The sequence below is a fragment of the Syngnathus scovelli genome, chromosome 8 (genome assembly GCF_024217435.2).
Source record: "Syngnathus scovelli strain Florida chromosome 8, RoL_Ssco_1.2, whole genome shotgun sequence".
Taxonomy (NCBI): domain Eukaryota; kingdom Metazoa; phylum Chordata; class Actinopteri; order Syngnathiformes; family Syngnathidae; genus Syngnathus; species Syngnathus scovelli.
In genome coordinates, this window is record NC_090854.1 from 14117041 (window position 1) to 14133930 (window position 16890).

At 53.2% G+C, this 16890-nt stretch overlaps 1 protein-coding gene across 2 annotated transcripts; it reads left to right on the top strand.

Moving 5' to 3' along the window:
• Window positions 1-13715: 13715 nt before the first annotated feature.
• rab5b (RAB5B, member RAS oncogene family) lies at window positions 13716-16720 on the top strand. 2 transcript variants are annotated; one of them, XM_049728919.2, is made up of 6 exons: window positions 13716-14314; window positions 15081-15301; window positions 15385-15536; window positions 15714-15836; window positions 16086-16179; window positions 16325-16720. In XM_049728919.2, the coding sequence occupies exons 2-6, from the start codon at window positions 15136-15138 to the stop codon at window positions 16438-16440; spliced, it is 651 nt and encodes a 216-aa protein (XP_049584876.1). In that variant the 5' UTR covers window positions 13716-14314; window positions 15081-15135; the 3' UTR covers window positions 16441-16720. The 2 variants fall into 2 exon arrangements, with proteins under 2 accessions (XP_049584876.1, XP_068507610.1); XM_068651509.1 differs by having other exon boundaries at window positions 13719-14314; window positions 15043-15301.
• Window positions 16721-16890: the final 170 nt, after the last annotated feature.

The following is a 16890-nucleotide window of genomic DNA, read 5'->3' on the forward strand; positions in this document are numbered from 1 at the left end:
TTTTGATGTGCCTGGATGACGCCGGGACAGCGTTGGATGCGCCTTGGATGCCCCTGGACGACCCCAGGACTCCCTTGGATGAGGCTGGACGACTAAGGGACTGTCAAGGATGCACATTGGATGCGCCTGGACGACGCCGGGACTGCCTCGGATATGTCTTTGATACGCCTGGACTACGCCAGTACCACCGTGGATGCGCCTGGATGACTTCGGGACTGCCTAGGATGTGCCTCGGATGCGGCTGGACTATGGCAAGACCGCCTTGGATGCTCCTGGACGACGCAGGGACTGCCTTTGTTGCGCCTAGACGACACCGGGACCACCTCGGATGCACTTTGGATGCGCCTGATCGGCGCTGGGACAGTCTTGGATGTGCCTGGACGATGCTGGGATTGCCTTGGATGCGTCTAGTGACCTCTGGAACGCCTTGGATGTGCCTGGACAACGCCTGGACCGCCTTGTATGCGCCTGGAGGATCCTGGGACCGCCTTTATGGCGCCTGGACGACACTGGGACCACCATGGATGCGCGGAGACGACGCTGGGATTGCCTTTGATGCGCGTTTGATGCGCCTGTGCGACACCAGGACCGCCTTGAATGTGCCTGAACGACGCCGACATCGTCTTGGATGTGACTTGGATGCGCCCGGACGACGCCTGGACCGCCTTGGAATGAGCCTGGACGACGTCAGGATCACCTTGGATGAGGCTGGATGACTCAGGGACTGCCTTGGATGAGCCTGGATGCGCCTGATCGGCGCTGGGACAGTCTTGGATGTGCCTGGACGATGCTGGGATTGCCTTGGATGCGTCTAGTGACCTCTGGAACGCCTTGGATGTGCCTGGACAACGCCTGGACCGCCGTGTATGCGCCTGGAGGATCCTGGGACCGCCTTGATGGCGCCTGGACGACACTGGGACCACCATGGATGCGCGTAGACGATGCTGGGACTGCCTTTGATGCGCGTTTGATGCGCCTGTGCGACACCAGGACCGCCTTGAATGTGCCTGAACGACGCCGACATCGTCTTGGATGTGACTTGGATGCGCCCGGACGACGCCTGGACCGCCTTGGAATGAGCCTGGATGACGTCAGGATCACCTTGGATGAGGCTGGATGACTCAGGGACTGCCTTGGATGAGCCTGGATGCGCCTGATCGGCGCTGGGACAGTCTTGGATGTGCCTGGACGATGCTGGGATTGCCTTGGATGCGTCTAGTGACCTCTGGAACGCCTTGGATGTGCCTGGACAACGCCTGGACCGCCTTGTATGCGCCTGGAGGATCCTGGGACCGCCTTGATGGCGCCTGGACGACACTGGGACCACCATGGATGCGCGTAGACGATGCTGGGACTGCCTTTGATGCGCGTTTGATGCGCCTGTGCGACACCAGGACCGCCTTGAATGTGCCTGAACGACGCCGACATCGTCTTGGATGTGACTTGGATGCGACTTGGATGCGCCCGGACAACGCCTGGACCGCCTTGGAATGAGCCTGGATGACGTCAGGATCACCTTAGATGAGGCTGGATGATTCAGGGACTGCCTTGGATGAGCCTGGACAGCCGCGACCGCCTTGGATAGGCCTGAAAGACGCCGGTATCACCTTGGATGCGCCTGGACAAAGCCGGGACGGCCTTGGATGCGTCTGGATCACGCCGTGACCTACTTGTATGCGCCTAGACGAAGCCGGGACTGCCTTGGATGAGGCTGGACGACTACGGGACTGTCAAGGATGCACCTTGGATGCGCCTGGACGACGCCGGGACTGCCTCGGATATGTCTTTGATACGCCTGGACTACGCCAGTACCACCGTGGATGCGCCTGGATGACTTCGGGACTGCCTAGGATGTGCCTCGGATGCGTCATGGATGCGGCTGGACTATGGCAAGACCGCCTTGGATGCTCCTGGACGACGCAGGGACTGCCTTTGTTGCGCCTAGACGACACCGGGACCACCTCGGATGCACTTTAGATGCGCCTGATCGGCGCTGGGACAATCTTGGATGTGCCTGGACGATGCTGGGATTGCCTTGGATGCGTCTAGTGACCTCTGGAATGCCTTGGATGTGCCTGGAGAACGCCTGGACCGCCTTGTATGCGCCTGGACAATCCTGGGACCGCCTTGGTGGCGCCTGGACGAAACTGGGATCACCATGGATGCGCGTAGACGATGCTGGGACTGCCTTTGATGCGCGTTTGATGCGCCTGTGCGACACCAGGACCGCCTTGAATGTGCCTGAACAACGCCGACGTCGTCTTGGATGTGGCTTGGATGCGCCCGGACGACGCCTGGACCGCCTTGGAATGAGCCTGGACGACGCCGGGATCACCTTGGATGAGGCTGGATGACTCAGGGACTGCCTTGGATGAGCCTGGATGATGCAGGGACTGCCTTGGCTGCGCCTTGGCTGTGGCTCGGCTGCGGCTCGGCTGCGGCTCGGCTGCGGCTCGGCTGCGGCTGGGCTGCGGCTGGGCTGCGGCTGGGCTGCGGCTGGGCTGCGGCTGGGCTGCGGCTGGGCTGCGGGTAACGCCTTGGACATGCTTCGGATGAACCTGGAAGACACCGGGACTGCCTTGGATGCGCCTGGACGACGCCGGAACTTCTTTGGATGTGCCTTGGTTGCGCCTGGACGGACCAGGACCGCCTAGGATGCACCTGAAAAACGCCGGGATTGCCTTGAATGCGTCTTGTATGCGCCAGGACAACGCCGGGACTGCCTTGGATGCTGCTTGGATGCGCCTCTGATGCGCCTCTGATGCGCCTGTACGACACCAGGACTTCCTTGGATGTGTCTGGACGTTGCTGGGACCGTCTTGGATGTGCTTTTGATGTGCCTGGATGACGCCGGGACAGCGTTGGATGCGCCTTGGATGCCCCTGGACGACCCCAGGACTCCCTTGGATGAGGCTGGACGACTACGGGACTGTCAAGGATGCACATTGGATGCGCCTGGACGACGCCGGGACTGCCTCGGATATGTCTTTGATACGCCTGGACTACGCCAGTACCACCGTGGATGCGCCTGGATGACTTCGGGACTGCCTAGGATGTGCCTCGGATGCGTCATGGATGCGGCTGGACTATGGCAAGACCGCCTTGGATGCTCCTGGACGACGCAGGGACTGCCTTTGTTGCGCCTAGACGACACCGGGACCACCTCGGATGCACTTTAGATGCGCCTGATCGGCGCTGGGACAATCTTGGATGTGCCTGGACGATGCTGGGATTGCCTTGGATGCGTCTAGTGACCTCTGGAATGCCTTGGATGTGCCTGGAGAACGCCTGGACCGCCTTGTATGCGCCTGGAGGATCCTGGGACCGCCTTGATGGCGCCTGGACGACACTGGGACCACCATGGATGCGCGTAGACGACGCTGGGACTGCCTTTGATGCGCGTTTGATGCGCCTGTGCGACACCAGGACCGCCTTGAATGTGCCTGAACGACGCCGACATCGTCTTGGATGTGACTTGGATGCGCCCGGACGACGCCTGGACCGCCTTGGAATGAGCCTGGACGACGTCAGGATCACCTTGGATGAGGCTGGATGACTCAGGGACTGCCTTGGATGAGCCTGGATGCGCCTGATCGGCGCTGGGACAGTCTTGGATGTGCCTGGACGATGCTGGGATTGCCTTGGATGCGTCTAGTGACCTCTGGAACGCCTTGGATGTGCCTGGACAACGCCTGGACCGCCTTGTATGCGCCTGGAGGATCCTGGGACCGCCTTGATGGCGCCTGGACGACACTGGGACCACCATGGATGCGCGTGGACGATGCTGGGACTGCCTTTGATGCGTGTTTGATGCGCCTGTGCGACACCAGGACCGCCTTGAATGTGCCTGAACGACGCCGACATCGTCTTGGATGTGACTTGGATGCGCCCGGACGACGCCTGGACCGCCCTGGAATGAGCCTGGACGACGTCAGGATCACCTTGGATGAGGCTGGATGACTCAGGGACTGCCTTGGATGAGCCTGGACAGCCGCGACCGCCTTGGATAGGCCTGAAAGACGCCGGTATCACCTTGGATGCGCCTGGACAAAGCCGTGACGGCCTTGGATGCGTCTGGATCACGCCGTGACCTACTTGTATGCGCCTGGACGAATCCGGGACTGCCTTGGATGAGGCTGGACGACTACGGGACTGTCAAGGATGCACCTTGGATGCGCCTGGACGACGCCGGGACTGCCTCGGATATGTCTTTGATACGCCTGGACTACGCCAGTACCACCGTGGATGCGCCTGGATGACTTCGGGACTGCCTAGGATGTGCCTCGGATGCGTCATGGATGCGTCATGGATGCGCCTGGACTATGGCAAGACCGCCTTGGATGCTCCTGGACGACGCAGGGACTGCCTTTGTTGCGCCTAGACGACACCGGGACCACCTCGGATGCACTTTGGATGCGCCTGATCGGCGCTGGGACAGTCTTGGATGTGCCTGGACAATGCTGGGATTGCCTTGGATGCGTCTAGTGACCTCTGGAACGCCTTGGATGTGCCTGGACAACGCCTGGACCGCCTTGTATGCGCCTGGACAATCCTGGGACCGCCTTGGTGGCGCCTGGACGAAACTGGGACCACCATGGATGCGCGTAGACGATGCTGGGACTGCCTTTGATGCGCGTTTGATGCGCCTGTGCGACACCAGGACCGCCTTGAATGTGCCTGAACGACGCCGACGTCGTCTTGGATGTGGCTTGGATGCGCCCGGACGACGCCTGGACCGCCTTGGAATGAGCCTGGACGACGCCGGGATCACCTTGGATGAGGCTGGATGACTCAGGGACTGCCTTGGATGAGCCTGGATGATGCAGGGACTGCCTTGGCTGCGCCTTGGCTGCGCCTTGGCTGCGCCTTGGCTGCGCCTTGGCTGCGCCTTGGCTGTGGCTCGGCTGCGGCTCGGCTGCGGCTCGGCTGCGGCTCGGCTGCGGCTCGGCTGCGGTTGGGCTGCGGCTGGGCTGCGGCTGGGCTGCGGCTCGGCTGCGGGTAATGCCTTGGACATGCTTCGGATGACCCTGGAAGACACCGGGACTGCCTTGGATGCGCCTGGACGAAGCCGGAACTTCTTTGGATGTGCCTTGGTTGCGCCTGGACGGACCAGGACCGCCTAGGATGCACCTGAAAAACGCCGGGATTGCCTTGAATGCGTCTTGTATGCGCCTGGACAACGCCGGGACTGCCTTGGATGCTGCTTGGATGCTGCTTGGATGCGCCTCTGATGCGCCTCTGATGCGCCTCTGATGCGCCTGTACGACACCAGGACCGCCTTGGATGTGTCTGGACGTTGCTGGGACCGTCTTGGATGTGCTTTTGATGTGCCTGGATGACGCCGGGACAGCGTTGGATGCGCCTTGGATGCCCCTGGACGACCCCAGGACTCCCTTGGATGAGGCTGGACGACTAAGGGACTGTCAAGGATGCACATTGGATGCGCCTGGACGACGCCGGGACTGCCTCGGATATGTTTTTGATACGCCTGGACTACGCCAGTACCACCGTGGATGCGCCTGGATGACTTCGGGACTGCCTAGGATGTGCCTCGGATGCGGCTGGACTATGGCAAGACCGCCTTGGATGCTCCTGGACGACGCAGGGACTGCCTTTGTTGCGCCTAGACGACACCGGGACCACCTCGGATGCACTTTGGATGCGCCTGATCGGCGCTGGGACAGTCTTGGATGTGCCTGGACGATGCTGGGATTGCCTTGGATGCGTCTAGTGACCTCTGGAACGCCTTGGATGTGCCTGGACAACGCCTGGACCGCCTTGTATGCGCCTGGAGGATCCTGGGACCGCCTTGATGGCGCCTGGACGACACTGGGACCACCATGGATGCGCGGAGACGACGCTGGGATTGCCTTTGATGCGCGTTTGATGCGCCTGTGCGACCCCAGGACCGCCTTGAATGTGCCTGAACGACGCCGACATCGTCTTGGATGTGACTTGGATGCGCCCGGACGACGCCTGGACCGCCTTGGAATGAGCCTGGACGACGTCAGGATCACCTTGGATGAGGCTGGATGACTCAGGGACTGCCTTGGATGAGCCTGGACAGCCGCGACCGCCTTGGATAGGCCTGAAAGACGCCGGTATCACCTTGGATGCGCCTGGACAAAGCCGTGACGGCCTTGGATGCGTCTGGATCACGCCGTGACCTACTTGTATGCGCCTGGACGAATCCGGGACTGCCTTGGATGAGGCTGGACGACTACGGGACTGTCAAGGATGCACCTTGGATGCGCCTGGACGACGCCGGGACTGCCTCGGATATGTCTTTGATACGCCTGGACTACGCCAGTACCACCGTGGATGCGCCTGGATGACTTCGGGACTGCCTAGGATGTGCCTCGGATGCGTCATGGATGCGTCATGGATGCGCCTGGACTATGGCAAGACCGCCTTGGATGCTCCTGGACGACGCAGGGACTGCCTTTGTTGCGCCTAGACGACACCGGGACCACCTCGGATGCACTTTGGATGCGCCTGATCGGCGCTGGGACAGTCTTGGATGTGCCTGGACAATGCTGGGATTGCCTTGGATGCGTCTAGTGACCTCTGGAACGCCTTGGATGTGCCTGGACAACGCCTGGACCGCCTTGTATGCGCCTGGACAATCCTGGGACCGCCTTGGTGGCGCCTGGACGAAACTGGGACCACCATGGATGCGCGTAGACGATGCTGGGACTGCCTTTGATGCGCGTTTGATGCGCCTGTGCGACACCAGGACCGCCTTGAATGTGCCTGAACGACGCCGACGTCGTCTTGGATGTGGCTTGGATGCGCCCGGACGACGCCTGGACCGCCTTGGAATGAGCCTGGACGACGCCGGGATCACCTTGGATGAGGCTGGATGACTCAGGGACTGCCTTGGATGAGCCTGGATGATGCAGGGACTGCCTTGGCTGCGCCTTGGCTGCGCCTTGGCTGCGCCTTGGCTGTGGCTCGGCTGCGGCTCGGCTGCGGCTCGGCTGCGGCTCGGCTGCGGCTCGGCTGCGGTTGGGCTGCGGCTGGGCTGCGGCTGGGCTGCGGCTCGGCTGCGGGTAATGCCTTGGACATGCTTCGGATGACCCTGGAAGACACCGGGACTGCCTTGGATGCGCCTGGACGAAGCCGGAACTTCTTTGGATGTGCCTTGGTTGCGCCTGGACGGACCAGGACCGCCTAGGATGCACCTGAAAAACGCCGGGATTGCCTTGAATGCGTCTTGTATGCGCCTGGACAACGCCGGGACTGCCTTGGATGCTGCTTGGATGCTGCTTGGATGCGCCTCTGATGCGCCTCTGATGCGCCTCTGATGCGCCTGTACGACACCAGGACCGCCTTGGATGTGTCTGGACGTTGCTGGGACCGTCTTGGATGTGCTTTTGATGTGCCTGGATGACGCCGGGACAGCGTTGGATGCGCCTTGGATGCCCCTGGACGACCCCAGGACTCCCTTGGATGAGGCTGGACGACTAAGGGACTGTCAAGGATGCACATTGGATGCGCCTGGACGACGCCGGGACTGCCTCGGATATGTTTTTGATACGCCTGGACTACGCCAGTACCACCGTGGATGCGCCTGGATGACTTCGGGACTGCCTAGGATGTGCCTCGGATGCGGCTGGACTATGGCAAGACCGCCTTGGATGCTCCTGGACGACGCAGGGACTGCCTTTGTTGCGCCTAGACGACACCGGGACCACCTCGGATGCACTTTGGATGCGCCTGATCGGCGCTGGGACAGTCTTGGATGTGCCTGGACGATGCTGGGATTGCCTTGGATGCGTCTAGTGACCTCTGGAACGCCTTGGATGTGCCTGGACAACGCCTGGACCGCCTTGTATGCGCCTGGAGGATCCTGGGACCGCCTTGATGGCGCCTGGACGACACTGGGACCACCATGGATGCGCGGAGACGACGCTGGGATTGCCTTTGATGCGCGTTTGATGCGCCTGTGCGACCCCAGGACCGCCTTGAATGTGCCTGAACGACGCCGACATCGTCTTGGATGTGACTTGGATGCGCCCGGACGACGCCTGGACCGCCTTGGAATGAGCCTGGACGACGTCAGGATCACCTTGGATGAGGCTGGATGACTCAGGGACTGCCTTGGATGAGCCTAGATGCGCCTGATCGGCGCTGGGACAGTCTTGGATGTGCCTGGACGATGCTGGGATTGCCTTGGATGCGTCTAGTGACCTCTGGAACGCCTTGGATGTGCCTGGACAACGCCTGGACCGCCTTGTATGCGCCTGGAGGATCCTGGGACCGCCTTGATGGCGCCTGGACGACACTGGGACCACCATGGATGCGCGTAGACGATGCTGGGACTGCCTTTGATGCGCGTTTGATGCGCCTGTGCGACACCAGGACCGCCTTGAATGTGCCTGAACGACGCCGACATCGTCTTGGATGTGACTTGGATGCGCCCGGACGACGCCTGGACCGCCTTGGAATGAGCCTGGATGACGTCAGGATCACCTTGGATGAGGCTGGATGACTCAGGGACTGCCTTGGATGAGCCTGGATGCGCCTGATCGGCGCTGGGACAGTCTTGGATGTGCCTGGACGATGCTGGGATTGCCTTGGATGCGTCTAGTGACCTCTGGAACGCCTTGGATGTGCCTGGACAACGCCTGGACCGCCTTGTATGCGCCTGGAGGATCCTGGGACCGCCTTGATGGCGCCTGGACGACACTGGGACCACCATGGATGCGCGTAGACGATGCTGGGACTGCCTTTGATGCGCGTTTGATGCGCCTGTGCGACACCAGGACCGCCTTGAATGTGCCTGAACGACGCCGACATCGTCTTGGATGTGACTTGGATGCGACTTGGATGCGCCCGGACGACGCCTGGACCGCCTTGGAATGAGCCTGGATGACGTCAGGATCACCTTGGATGAGGCTGGATGACTCAGGGACTGCCTTGGATGAGCCTGGACAGCCGCGACCGCCTTGGATAGGCCTGAAAGACGCCGGTATCACCTTGGCTGCGCCTGGACAAAGCCGGGACGGCCTTGGATGCGTCTGGATCACGCCGTGACCTACTTGTATGCGCCTAGACGAAGCCGGGACTGCCTTGGATGAGGCTGGACGACTACGGGACTGTCAAGGATGCACCTTGGATGCGCCTGGACGACGCCGGGACTGCCTCGGATATGTCTTTGATACGCCTGGACTACTCCAGTACCACCGTGGATGCGCCTGGATGACTTCGGGACTGCCTAGGATGTGCCTCGGATGCGTCATGGATGCGGCTGGACTATGGCAAGACCGCCTTGGATGCTCCTGGACGACGCAGGGACTGCCTTTGTTGCGCCTAGACGACACCGGGACCACCTCGGATGCACTTTGGATGCGCCTGATAGGCGCTGGGAGAGTCTTGGATGTGCCTGGACGACGCTGGGATTGCCTTGGATGCCATTTGTGACCTCTGGACCTGCCTTGATGCGCCTGGACAACACCGGGGCCGCGTTGGATGCGCCTGGACGACGCCTGGACCGCCTTGGTTGCGCCCGTACGACGCCAGGACTGCCTTGGATGCGTCTGGACGATGCCGGGACGGCCTTGGATGCGCCATGATTGCGCCTTGGATGCGCCTGGACGACACCAGGACCTCCTTAGGTGTGCCTGGATGATGCCGGTATCACCTTGGATGCGCCTGGACAAAGCCGGGACTGCCTTGGAAGTGTCTGGATCACGCCGTGACCGACTTGTATGCGCCTGGACGAAGCCGGGACTACCTTAGATGTGCCTTGGATGCGCCTGGATGATGCAGGGACTGCCTTGGCTGCGGCTCGGCTGCGGCTCGGCTGCGGCTCGGCTGCGGCTCGGCTGCGGCTCGGCTGGGCTGCGGCTCGGCTGCGGCTGGGCTGCGGCTGGGCTGCGGCTCGGCTGCGGCTCGGCTGCGGGTAAGTAAATAAATCAAAATGGATAAGTAAAAAGTAGATAAAAATAGATAAGTGAACAGATAAAAATAGTGGCTGGATGGATGGACGGATGGAGGGATGGATAAAATTAGATAATTAAATAGATAAAATATATAAGTATATAGAAGTAGATAAGTAAATAAATCAAAATGGATAAGTAAAAAGTAGATAGAAATAGATAAGTAAACGGATAAAAATAGTGGCTGGATGGATGGACGGATGGAGGGATGGATAAAATTAGATAATTAAATAGATAAAATAGATAAGTACATAGAAGTAGATAAGTAAATAAATCAAAATGGATAAGTAAATAGTAGATAAAAATAGATAAGTGAACAGATAAAAATAGTGGCTGGATGGATGGACGGATGGAGGGATGGATAAAATTAGATAATTAAATAGATAAAATAGATAAGTATATAGAAGTAGATAAGTAAATAAATCAAAATGGATAAGTAAAAAGTAGATAGAAATAGATAAGTAAACGGATAAAAATAGTGGCTGGATGGATGGATGGATGGAGGGATGGATAAAATTAGATAATTAAATAGATAAAATAGATAAGTATATAGAAGTAGATAAGTAAATAAATCAAAATGGATAAGTAAAAAGTAGATAGAAATAGATAAGTAAACGGATAAAAATAGTGGCTGGATGGATGGAGGGATGGATAAAATTAGATAATTAAATAGATAAAATAGATAAGTACATAGAAGTAGATAAGTAAATAAATCAAAATGGATAAGTAAATAGTAGATAAAAATAGATAAGTGAACAGATAAAAATAGTGGCTGGATGGATGGACGGATGGAGGGATGGATAAAATTAGATAATTAAATAGATAAAATAGATAAGTATATAGAAGTAGATAAGTAAATAAATCAAAATGGATAAGTAAAAAGTAGATAGAAATAGATAAGTAAACGGATAAAAATAGTGGCTGGATGGATGGACGGATGGAGGGATGGATAAAATTAGATAATTAAATAGATAAAATAGATAAGTACATAGAAGTAGATAAGTAAATAAATCAAAATGGATAAGTAAATAGTAGATAAAAATAGATAAGTGAACAGATAAAAATAGTGGCTGGATGGATGGACGGATGGAGGGATGGATAAAATTAGATAATTAAATAGATAAAATAGATAAGTATATAGAAGTTGATAAGTAAATAGAAAAAAATGGATAAGTAAAAAGTAGATAAAAATAGATAAGTAAACATTTAAAAATAGTGGCTGGATGGATGGAGGGATGGAGGGATGGAAAAATAGATAAAATAGATAAGTATATAGAAGTAGAAAAGTAAATACACAAAATTGGATAAGTAAAAGGATAAAAATAGATAAACGTAGACAACATAGAAAAGTAAATAGAGAAAAGTAAATAGATGACGTAGATCAAAATAGAAAAGTATATTGGATGTACCTGGACAACGCTGGGACCGCCTTCAATGCGGTTCCAAAAATTACGTCTGCCATTATGATCTGAATACTCGAGGAGAACAGCAAACAAGTAAGTCATTATTTCTCATTTACAAAAGTCACACTGTACGACAAGTATTTTACCATGTTTGTTTTGTCTGAGCTTAATGCTAACATATAATGCTAACAATTCTAGATTAATGTTGCGGTCATTATAACTGCAATATAACACTGATATTTGAACACAAACTTTGCAGCAACACTTGTAGGCAGAAAATATAACAATACTCGCAGCATACAATATATCATGTATACCTAAAACTGATTGAAGCTTAGTGGCTCAAATATTTTGGTGGCTGTGAACCACCCAATACAGATTTGACACAGTATGTGAAGAAAATGTGATGAACGCTAAGGTTGGTTAGCTTGATGCTAGCGCATCAATGGTGGAAAACACCATCGACAGATTAACGCAACTAGCATAAGTCTTTTGTGTGCGGCTATGTCATGTGCCCGCATCTGGTTAAAACTGCCCACCCTTGCCCTGCCCTGCCCTACCCTGCCCTGCGCTTGCGCTTAGATCAGTGCTGCTCAATCAATTGCCTGATGCCCCCAGGGAGAAAAAAAACATTTTGAGCCCCCCACGCTTGTACCCTTATTAACATTAAACTTGAATGATTCTTCAATGATTCAAGCAAACAAAACTAAATAAAAAAGAAAGGTCAACTTACAGTAAAGAATAACTTTATTATAACAGTTTTTCTGTCTGTAACAGAACAGATTGAATGTGCATCACTTTGCCTGAAATTAAAAAATAAATTGTGAATTTTTAAACTCTAAACATTCTTGACCAGTTGACATTTTATGCTGAAGAAAATACAATAAAATAATGAGCAAACATAATATTAAATGAAATAACAGCAATAATTGATATTCAATTCAAAGTAAGGAGCACAATATTTAAAACATTTTATCCTACAAAACAAAAGTAAATAAAATGATTTCCTTTTTAATGTAAATGAGGCAGCATGACGGAGACCATGTCCACGACTGCAGGTAGGTCTTCTGCAATGGTGTTTTTTTTTTTTTTTTTTGCACTGAGCAATTTGGTACGCTGCCTTGGATGTGCCTGGATGAAGCCAGGACTGCTTCGAATGCGCCTGGACGAAGCAAAGCCGCTGTGATCAAGTAAGCAAGTGACCGACAACTTGGGGTGCTCTTTGAGTTTCTAACATTTGTTTCTGTTTCTGCAGATGGCGACCGGGATGTGACACGATCTGATCAGAGGTGAACGGACCGCTGTGTCATCGCTCTGAAGTCGCCGAGTTTTGAGGGAGACCCGCTTCCCTGGAGGCGTCGACCTGCGCAGCTTCAACGTGTGAAATTACACCAGCGGTGTCCCAATGTCTGCTTGTGGGCTGCATACTGAAACAAATTCAGAATTCTTTAACGCAAATTCATTAAATCAATCACGAAATGTTGCCATTGATATTTAGTGCTACAAAGCGTGTTCAGGCGTGTGGTGTGTTGATCAAGTTGCCCCGAGGCTGCCATTTGGACACCAATGGTGACATGTGTGTAGGGCTGCACGTGTATTGGAAAACTGCCATATGGTGGTCTAGGTTATTGACATGCACTTTAAGACAGCAAAGATTTTTTTTTCATGTCTCAAATGAAACACGTTTTCTTGCCTAACTATTTGTAATGAGTTAAGACGATAAGTCATTGATGTAAGTTAAAGTTAACTAATCTAACTGATCTCATTGCGATCAAATAGTTAACCTCCATCCAAGAATTTTGCACAATGCAACTTTGCAATTTTGCAACGTTTAGGACCTTGGCCTTCAATTCAAATGACAGTCCCGTAGTCGTCCAGCCTCATCCAAGGGAGTCCTGGGGTCGTCCAGGGGCATCCAAGGCGCATCCAACGCTGTCCCGGCGTCATCCAGGCACATCAAAAGCACATCCAAGACGGTCCCAGCAACGTCCAGACACATCCAAGGCGGTCCTGGTGTCGTACAGGCGCATCAGAGGCGCATCCAAGGCAGTCCCGGCGTTGTCCAGGCGCATACAAGACGCATTCAAGGCAGTCCCGGCGTTTTTCAGGTGCATCCTAGGCGGTCCTGGCGTCGTTCAGGCGCAACCAAGGCACATCCAAAGAAGTCCCGGCGTCGTCCTGGCGCATCCAAGGCAGTCCCGGTGTCTTCCAGGTTCATCCAAAGCATGTCCAAGGCGTTACCCGCAGCCGAGCCGCAGCCGGGCCGCAGCCGAGCCGCAGCCCAGCCGCAGCCGAGCCACGGCCGAGCCGCAGCCGAGCCGAGCCGCAGCCTAGCCATCAAAGTTCAGTTTTGTCTCCATCCAAGTCACCACGTCCTCCCCCAAGTGAGCCGTCAATGGCAACAGCAGTGATTTGTTGCAACCGTTAATGTTATTTCTGACCCCCAAAAAAATTGCGAGGTGGTCCTTTGCGCTCCAGCATTACCGTGTGTGTGCGGGGGACGATTCGTTGAACGATTCGTTTGAACAAATCTTTTGAGTGAACGGATTCTAAAGATTCAGTTCACTTAAAAGAACTGCAATGCACATCACTACTCACTGCTCCCCGTTGACAGCTTCTATGCCTCACAGCGCCACCGAGTGGCCTGGAGAACGCCTCAACCCTTGACGCCGCAGCAATTATAAACTGGTTAATTGTTTTTTTTTATATACTGCTTGGGCATTTCATTTGGACTACCCCTGCCCCAGTCCAATTTGCCCTCTAAAACGTCTCGCCGCATGACAAATAATCATTTATTTATTGTGACAGCACGTAAGCAGCATTTTGACATGCATCTCTTGGGCTTGTTTGACAATGCGGCAGACATGCAGCGCGCATGCGCGATTTCCCCAACAGGAAGCGTTTGGCTTCAGCCAGCTGATGTTGCTACATTGAAGTCAACGGTCACGGGAAGCGACACTATTTACGGTAAGCGTCTTTGACCCCCCTCTCACAGTGATAAGATTCAAGCAAAAAAAAAGACGTCATCGTGTTATGAAATTGCTGTCAAATATTTGATATCATTAGCAGGTTAGCGTTTTTCTGACGTCCAAGCTGAAGTGGACATATATAGCCGGTCTCATGCTAGCAACCAAACAAATGATAACATCTCATGGCGTCACCACAGGAATCAACAAGGAAGCTAATGAAATGCTGGCCTGCAGGGTATATTGTTCTGTGACAAGATAGCGGTATTGTTTTCAACATTGTTTGCAAAGACAGGAGAAACAGCACTTCTAATAATGTGTTTGTATAGTGTGGAATTTCAGGTTATAAAATATTTTCAGATCAGTCCAAAACACATCGTTAAGCAAAATGAAAAATTTGCATTGCAAATGTGTCATCCTGATATGTGGCAAACATGATGGTTCAGTCCATCCAATAGAGATGATTGATATTGACCAAAAATGCATTTAAATTTAAGAATGCATGCACGTACTGTAAGAAACCAAACAAACTATCATTAGAACTTAACTATGTCAACAATTAGTCTGGGATTTTTCTATCCTCGGTGGCCTTATTGCTTCAGCTCTTAATGGCTCATGAAACAAGTTGTCAACATGTTAGATGAAAGTGTGAAATATTCACCGACTGTCTACAAACCAGGAAATAGCAGACCCTGTGATGACATCATTCTCTGTGATTGGTTGCAACAGAGCACACGGGATATAACCAGCAAGGCTTGACCGTACAGGTTGGAGGCTGAGCGACGGCGACCTTCCTCCGACGGCACCCTGACGCGGGTCGCTATGAGCTCCCGAGGGAGTGGCGGCCGCTCCAATGGCGCGCTGCAGCAAACCAAGATCTGCCAGTTCAAGTTGGTGCTGCTGGGTGACATGGCAGTAGGCAAGTCCAGTCTGGTGCTACGCTTCGTCAAGGGACAGTTTGACGAGTTTCAGGAGACTACCATAGGAGGTGAGGGCTGCAGGGAACACGATGAAAACCAATCTGTGTTTATTATTCACATTTGGAATAAAATATGTATTTGTGTGTCGCAGCTGCCTTCCTGGCTCAGTCAGTGTGTTTAGATGACACCACTGTCAAGTTTGAGATCTGGGACACAGCAGGACAGGAGCGTTACCACAGCCTGGCACCCATGTACTACCGAGGCGCTCAGGCTGCCATCGTAGTTTTTGACATCACCAAGCCGGTATGCAACACACACATTCCATTCACAATGTAGTGAAGTGATGTACCTAATAAAGTAGTTGATAATTGGACTGTACTGTATAAAGTAAACTATTTCTTGTGCTGTGATGTCATCCACTTTATGGTGTGTGTGTGTGTGTGTGCATGTGTACGCACCTGTGTGTTGTTTTGTGTACAGGAAACTTTTGAGAGGGCCAAGGCCTGGGTGAAGGAGCTGCAGAGGCAGGCCAGTCCCAACATTGTCATTGCTTTGGCGGGCAACAAGGCAGACTTGGCTGAGAAGAGACTAGTAGAGTATGAGGTAATTAAAACAAAAGAACTACTAATACCTAAACTGAAAACAACATAGCTGTAGATATTGGATTATGTTCCATTTCTGGTTCAGTGGTAGCATTACTGGTAACCTTCTGTGGTGTTATCACAAAAAAGCCAAAGAAAAATGCCAACTCCTCAAAAGCACAAACCTTATTTCCTGCACGACAATCGTATTTTTTCCCCTCACTTTGAGTTGAATTCAAAAGTGTTCAACGTTTCTCTCCTAATGGCAAAGGAAGCGCAGACGTACGCCGATGACACGAGCCTGCTCTTCATGGAAACTTCGGCCAAGACGGCCATGAACGTCAACGAGCTTTTCCTGGCCATCGGTGAGTTGCTTTATATTTGTGTCTAATTTCTTGAATCGCAGTGTTAATTTGGGCTTACTTTTGCTAAAACAACCGTGAGTCGTAAAGTGTCTATTGCAACAGATTGCCGAGATCGATGTTTGTGTTGATACTTGTGTCCCTGCAGCCAAAAAGATGCCAAAAACAGACACCCAAAACCCAACACACGCAGCGCGACATCGAGGGGTCAACCTTCAGGACCCTGACGCCCACTCCACCAGAGCTTGCTGCGGCGGGAACTAGACCACGGCCCCCTCCCCATCATCTACTACCATGTGAACTCCATCACCACAATCCCGCTCCAAAAGTATCCCTTCTTCCTCAGCTAACCATCTTGAACAATCATCAGTGAATGAAGCCTGCCGAGAAAAAGGGAAAGCAACTACAAAAATGGAGGACACAAATTGTGTATATTCTGCCTTGCATCATTTCAGCTTGACTCCTGCCTGATAACCTACACTTGTACAAAACCAACAAGCAAAGAACGAAGCAATATGTGGTAAAATAAAAGAGGCTAAATGTGCTTGACACGCTTCATCTGTCTGGTCATCTGGGTCCGAAAACTAACCAGCACGGTTTATGTGTTTTATGTTTTTGTATTCATGTAAGACCCCATACATGTCCGACAGTACAAAACAAAATACATGCCATTGCTCTCACACCATAGCGACAATAAAGGCATGAGCCACAATG

What these genes read in the sequence shown, in the direction of transcription:
- rab5b (XM_049728919.2), top strand. Translation starts at nt 15,136, where the DNA reads ATGAGCTCCCGAGGGAGTGGCGGCCGCTCCAATGGCGCGCTGCAGCAA. An exon ending in TCAGGAGACTACCATAGGAG is followed by an intron (nt 15,302 to 15,384) that starts GTGAGGGCTGCA and finishes TGTGTGTCGCAG; the next exon opens with CTGCCTTCCTGGCTCAGTCA. An exon ending in CGAGCTTTTCCTGGCCATCG is followed by an intron (nt 16,180 to 16,324) that starts GTGAGTTGCTTT and finishes GTGTCCCTGCAG; the next exon opens with CCAAAAAGATGCCAAAAACA.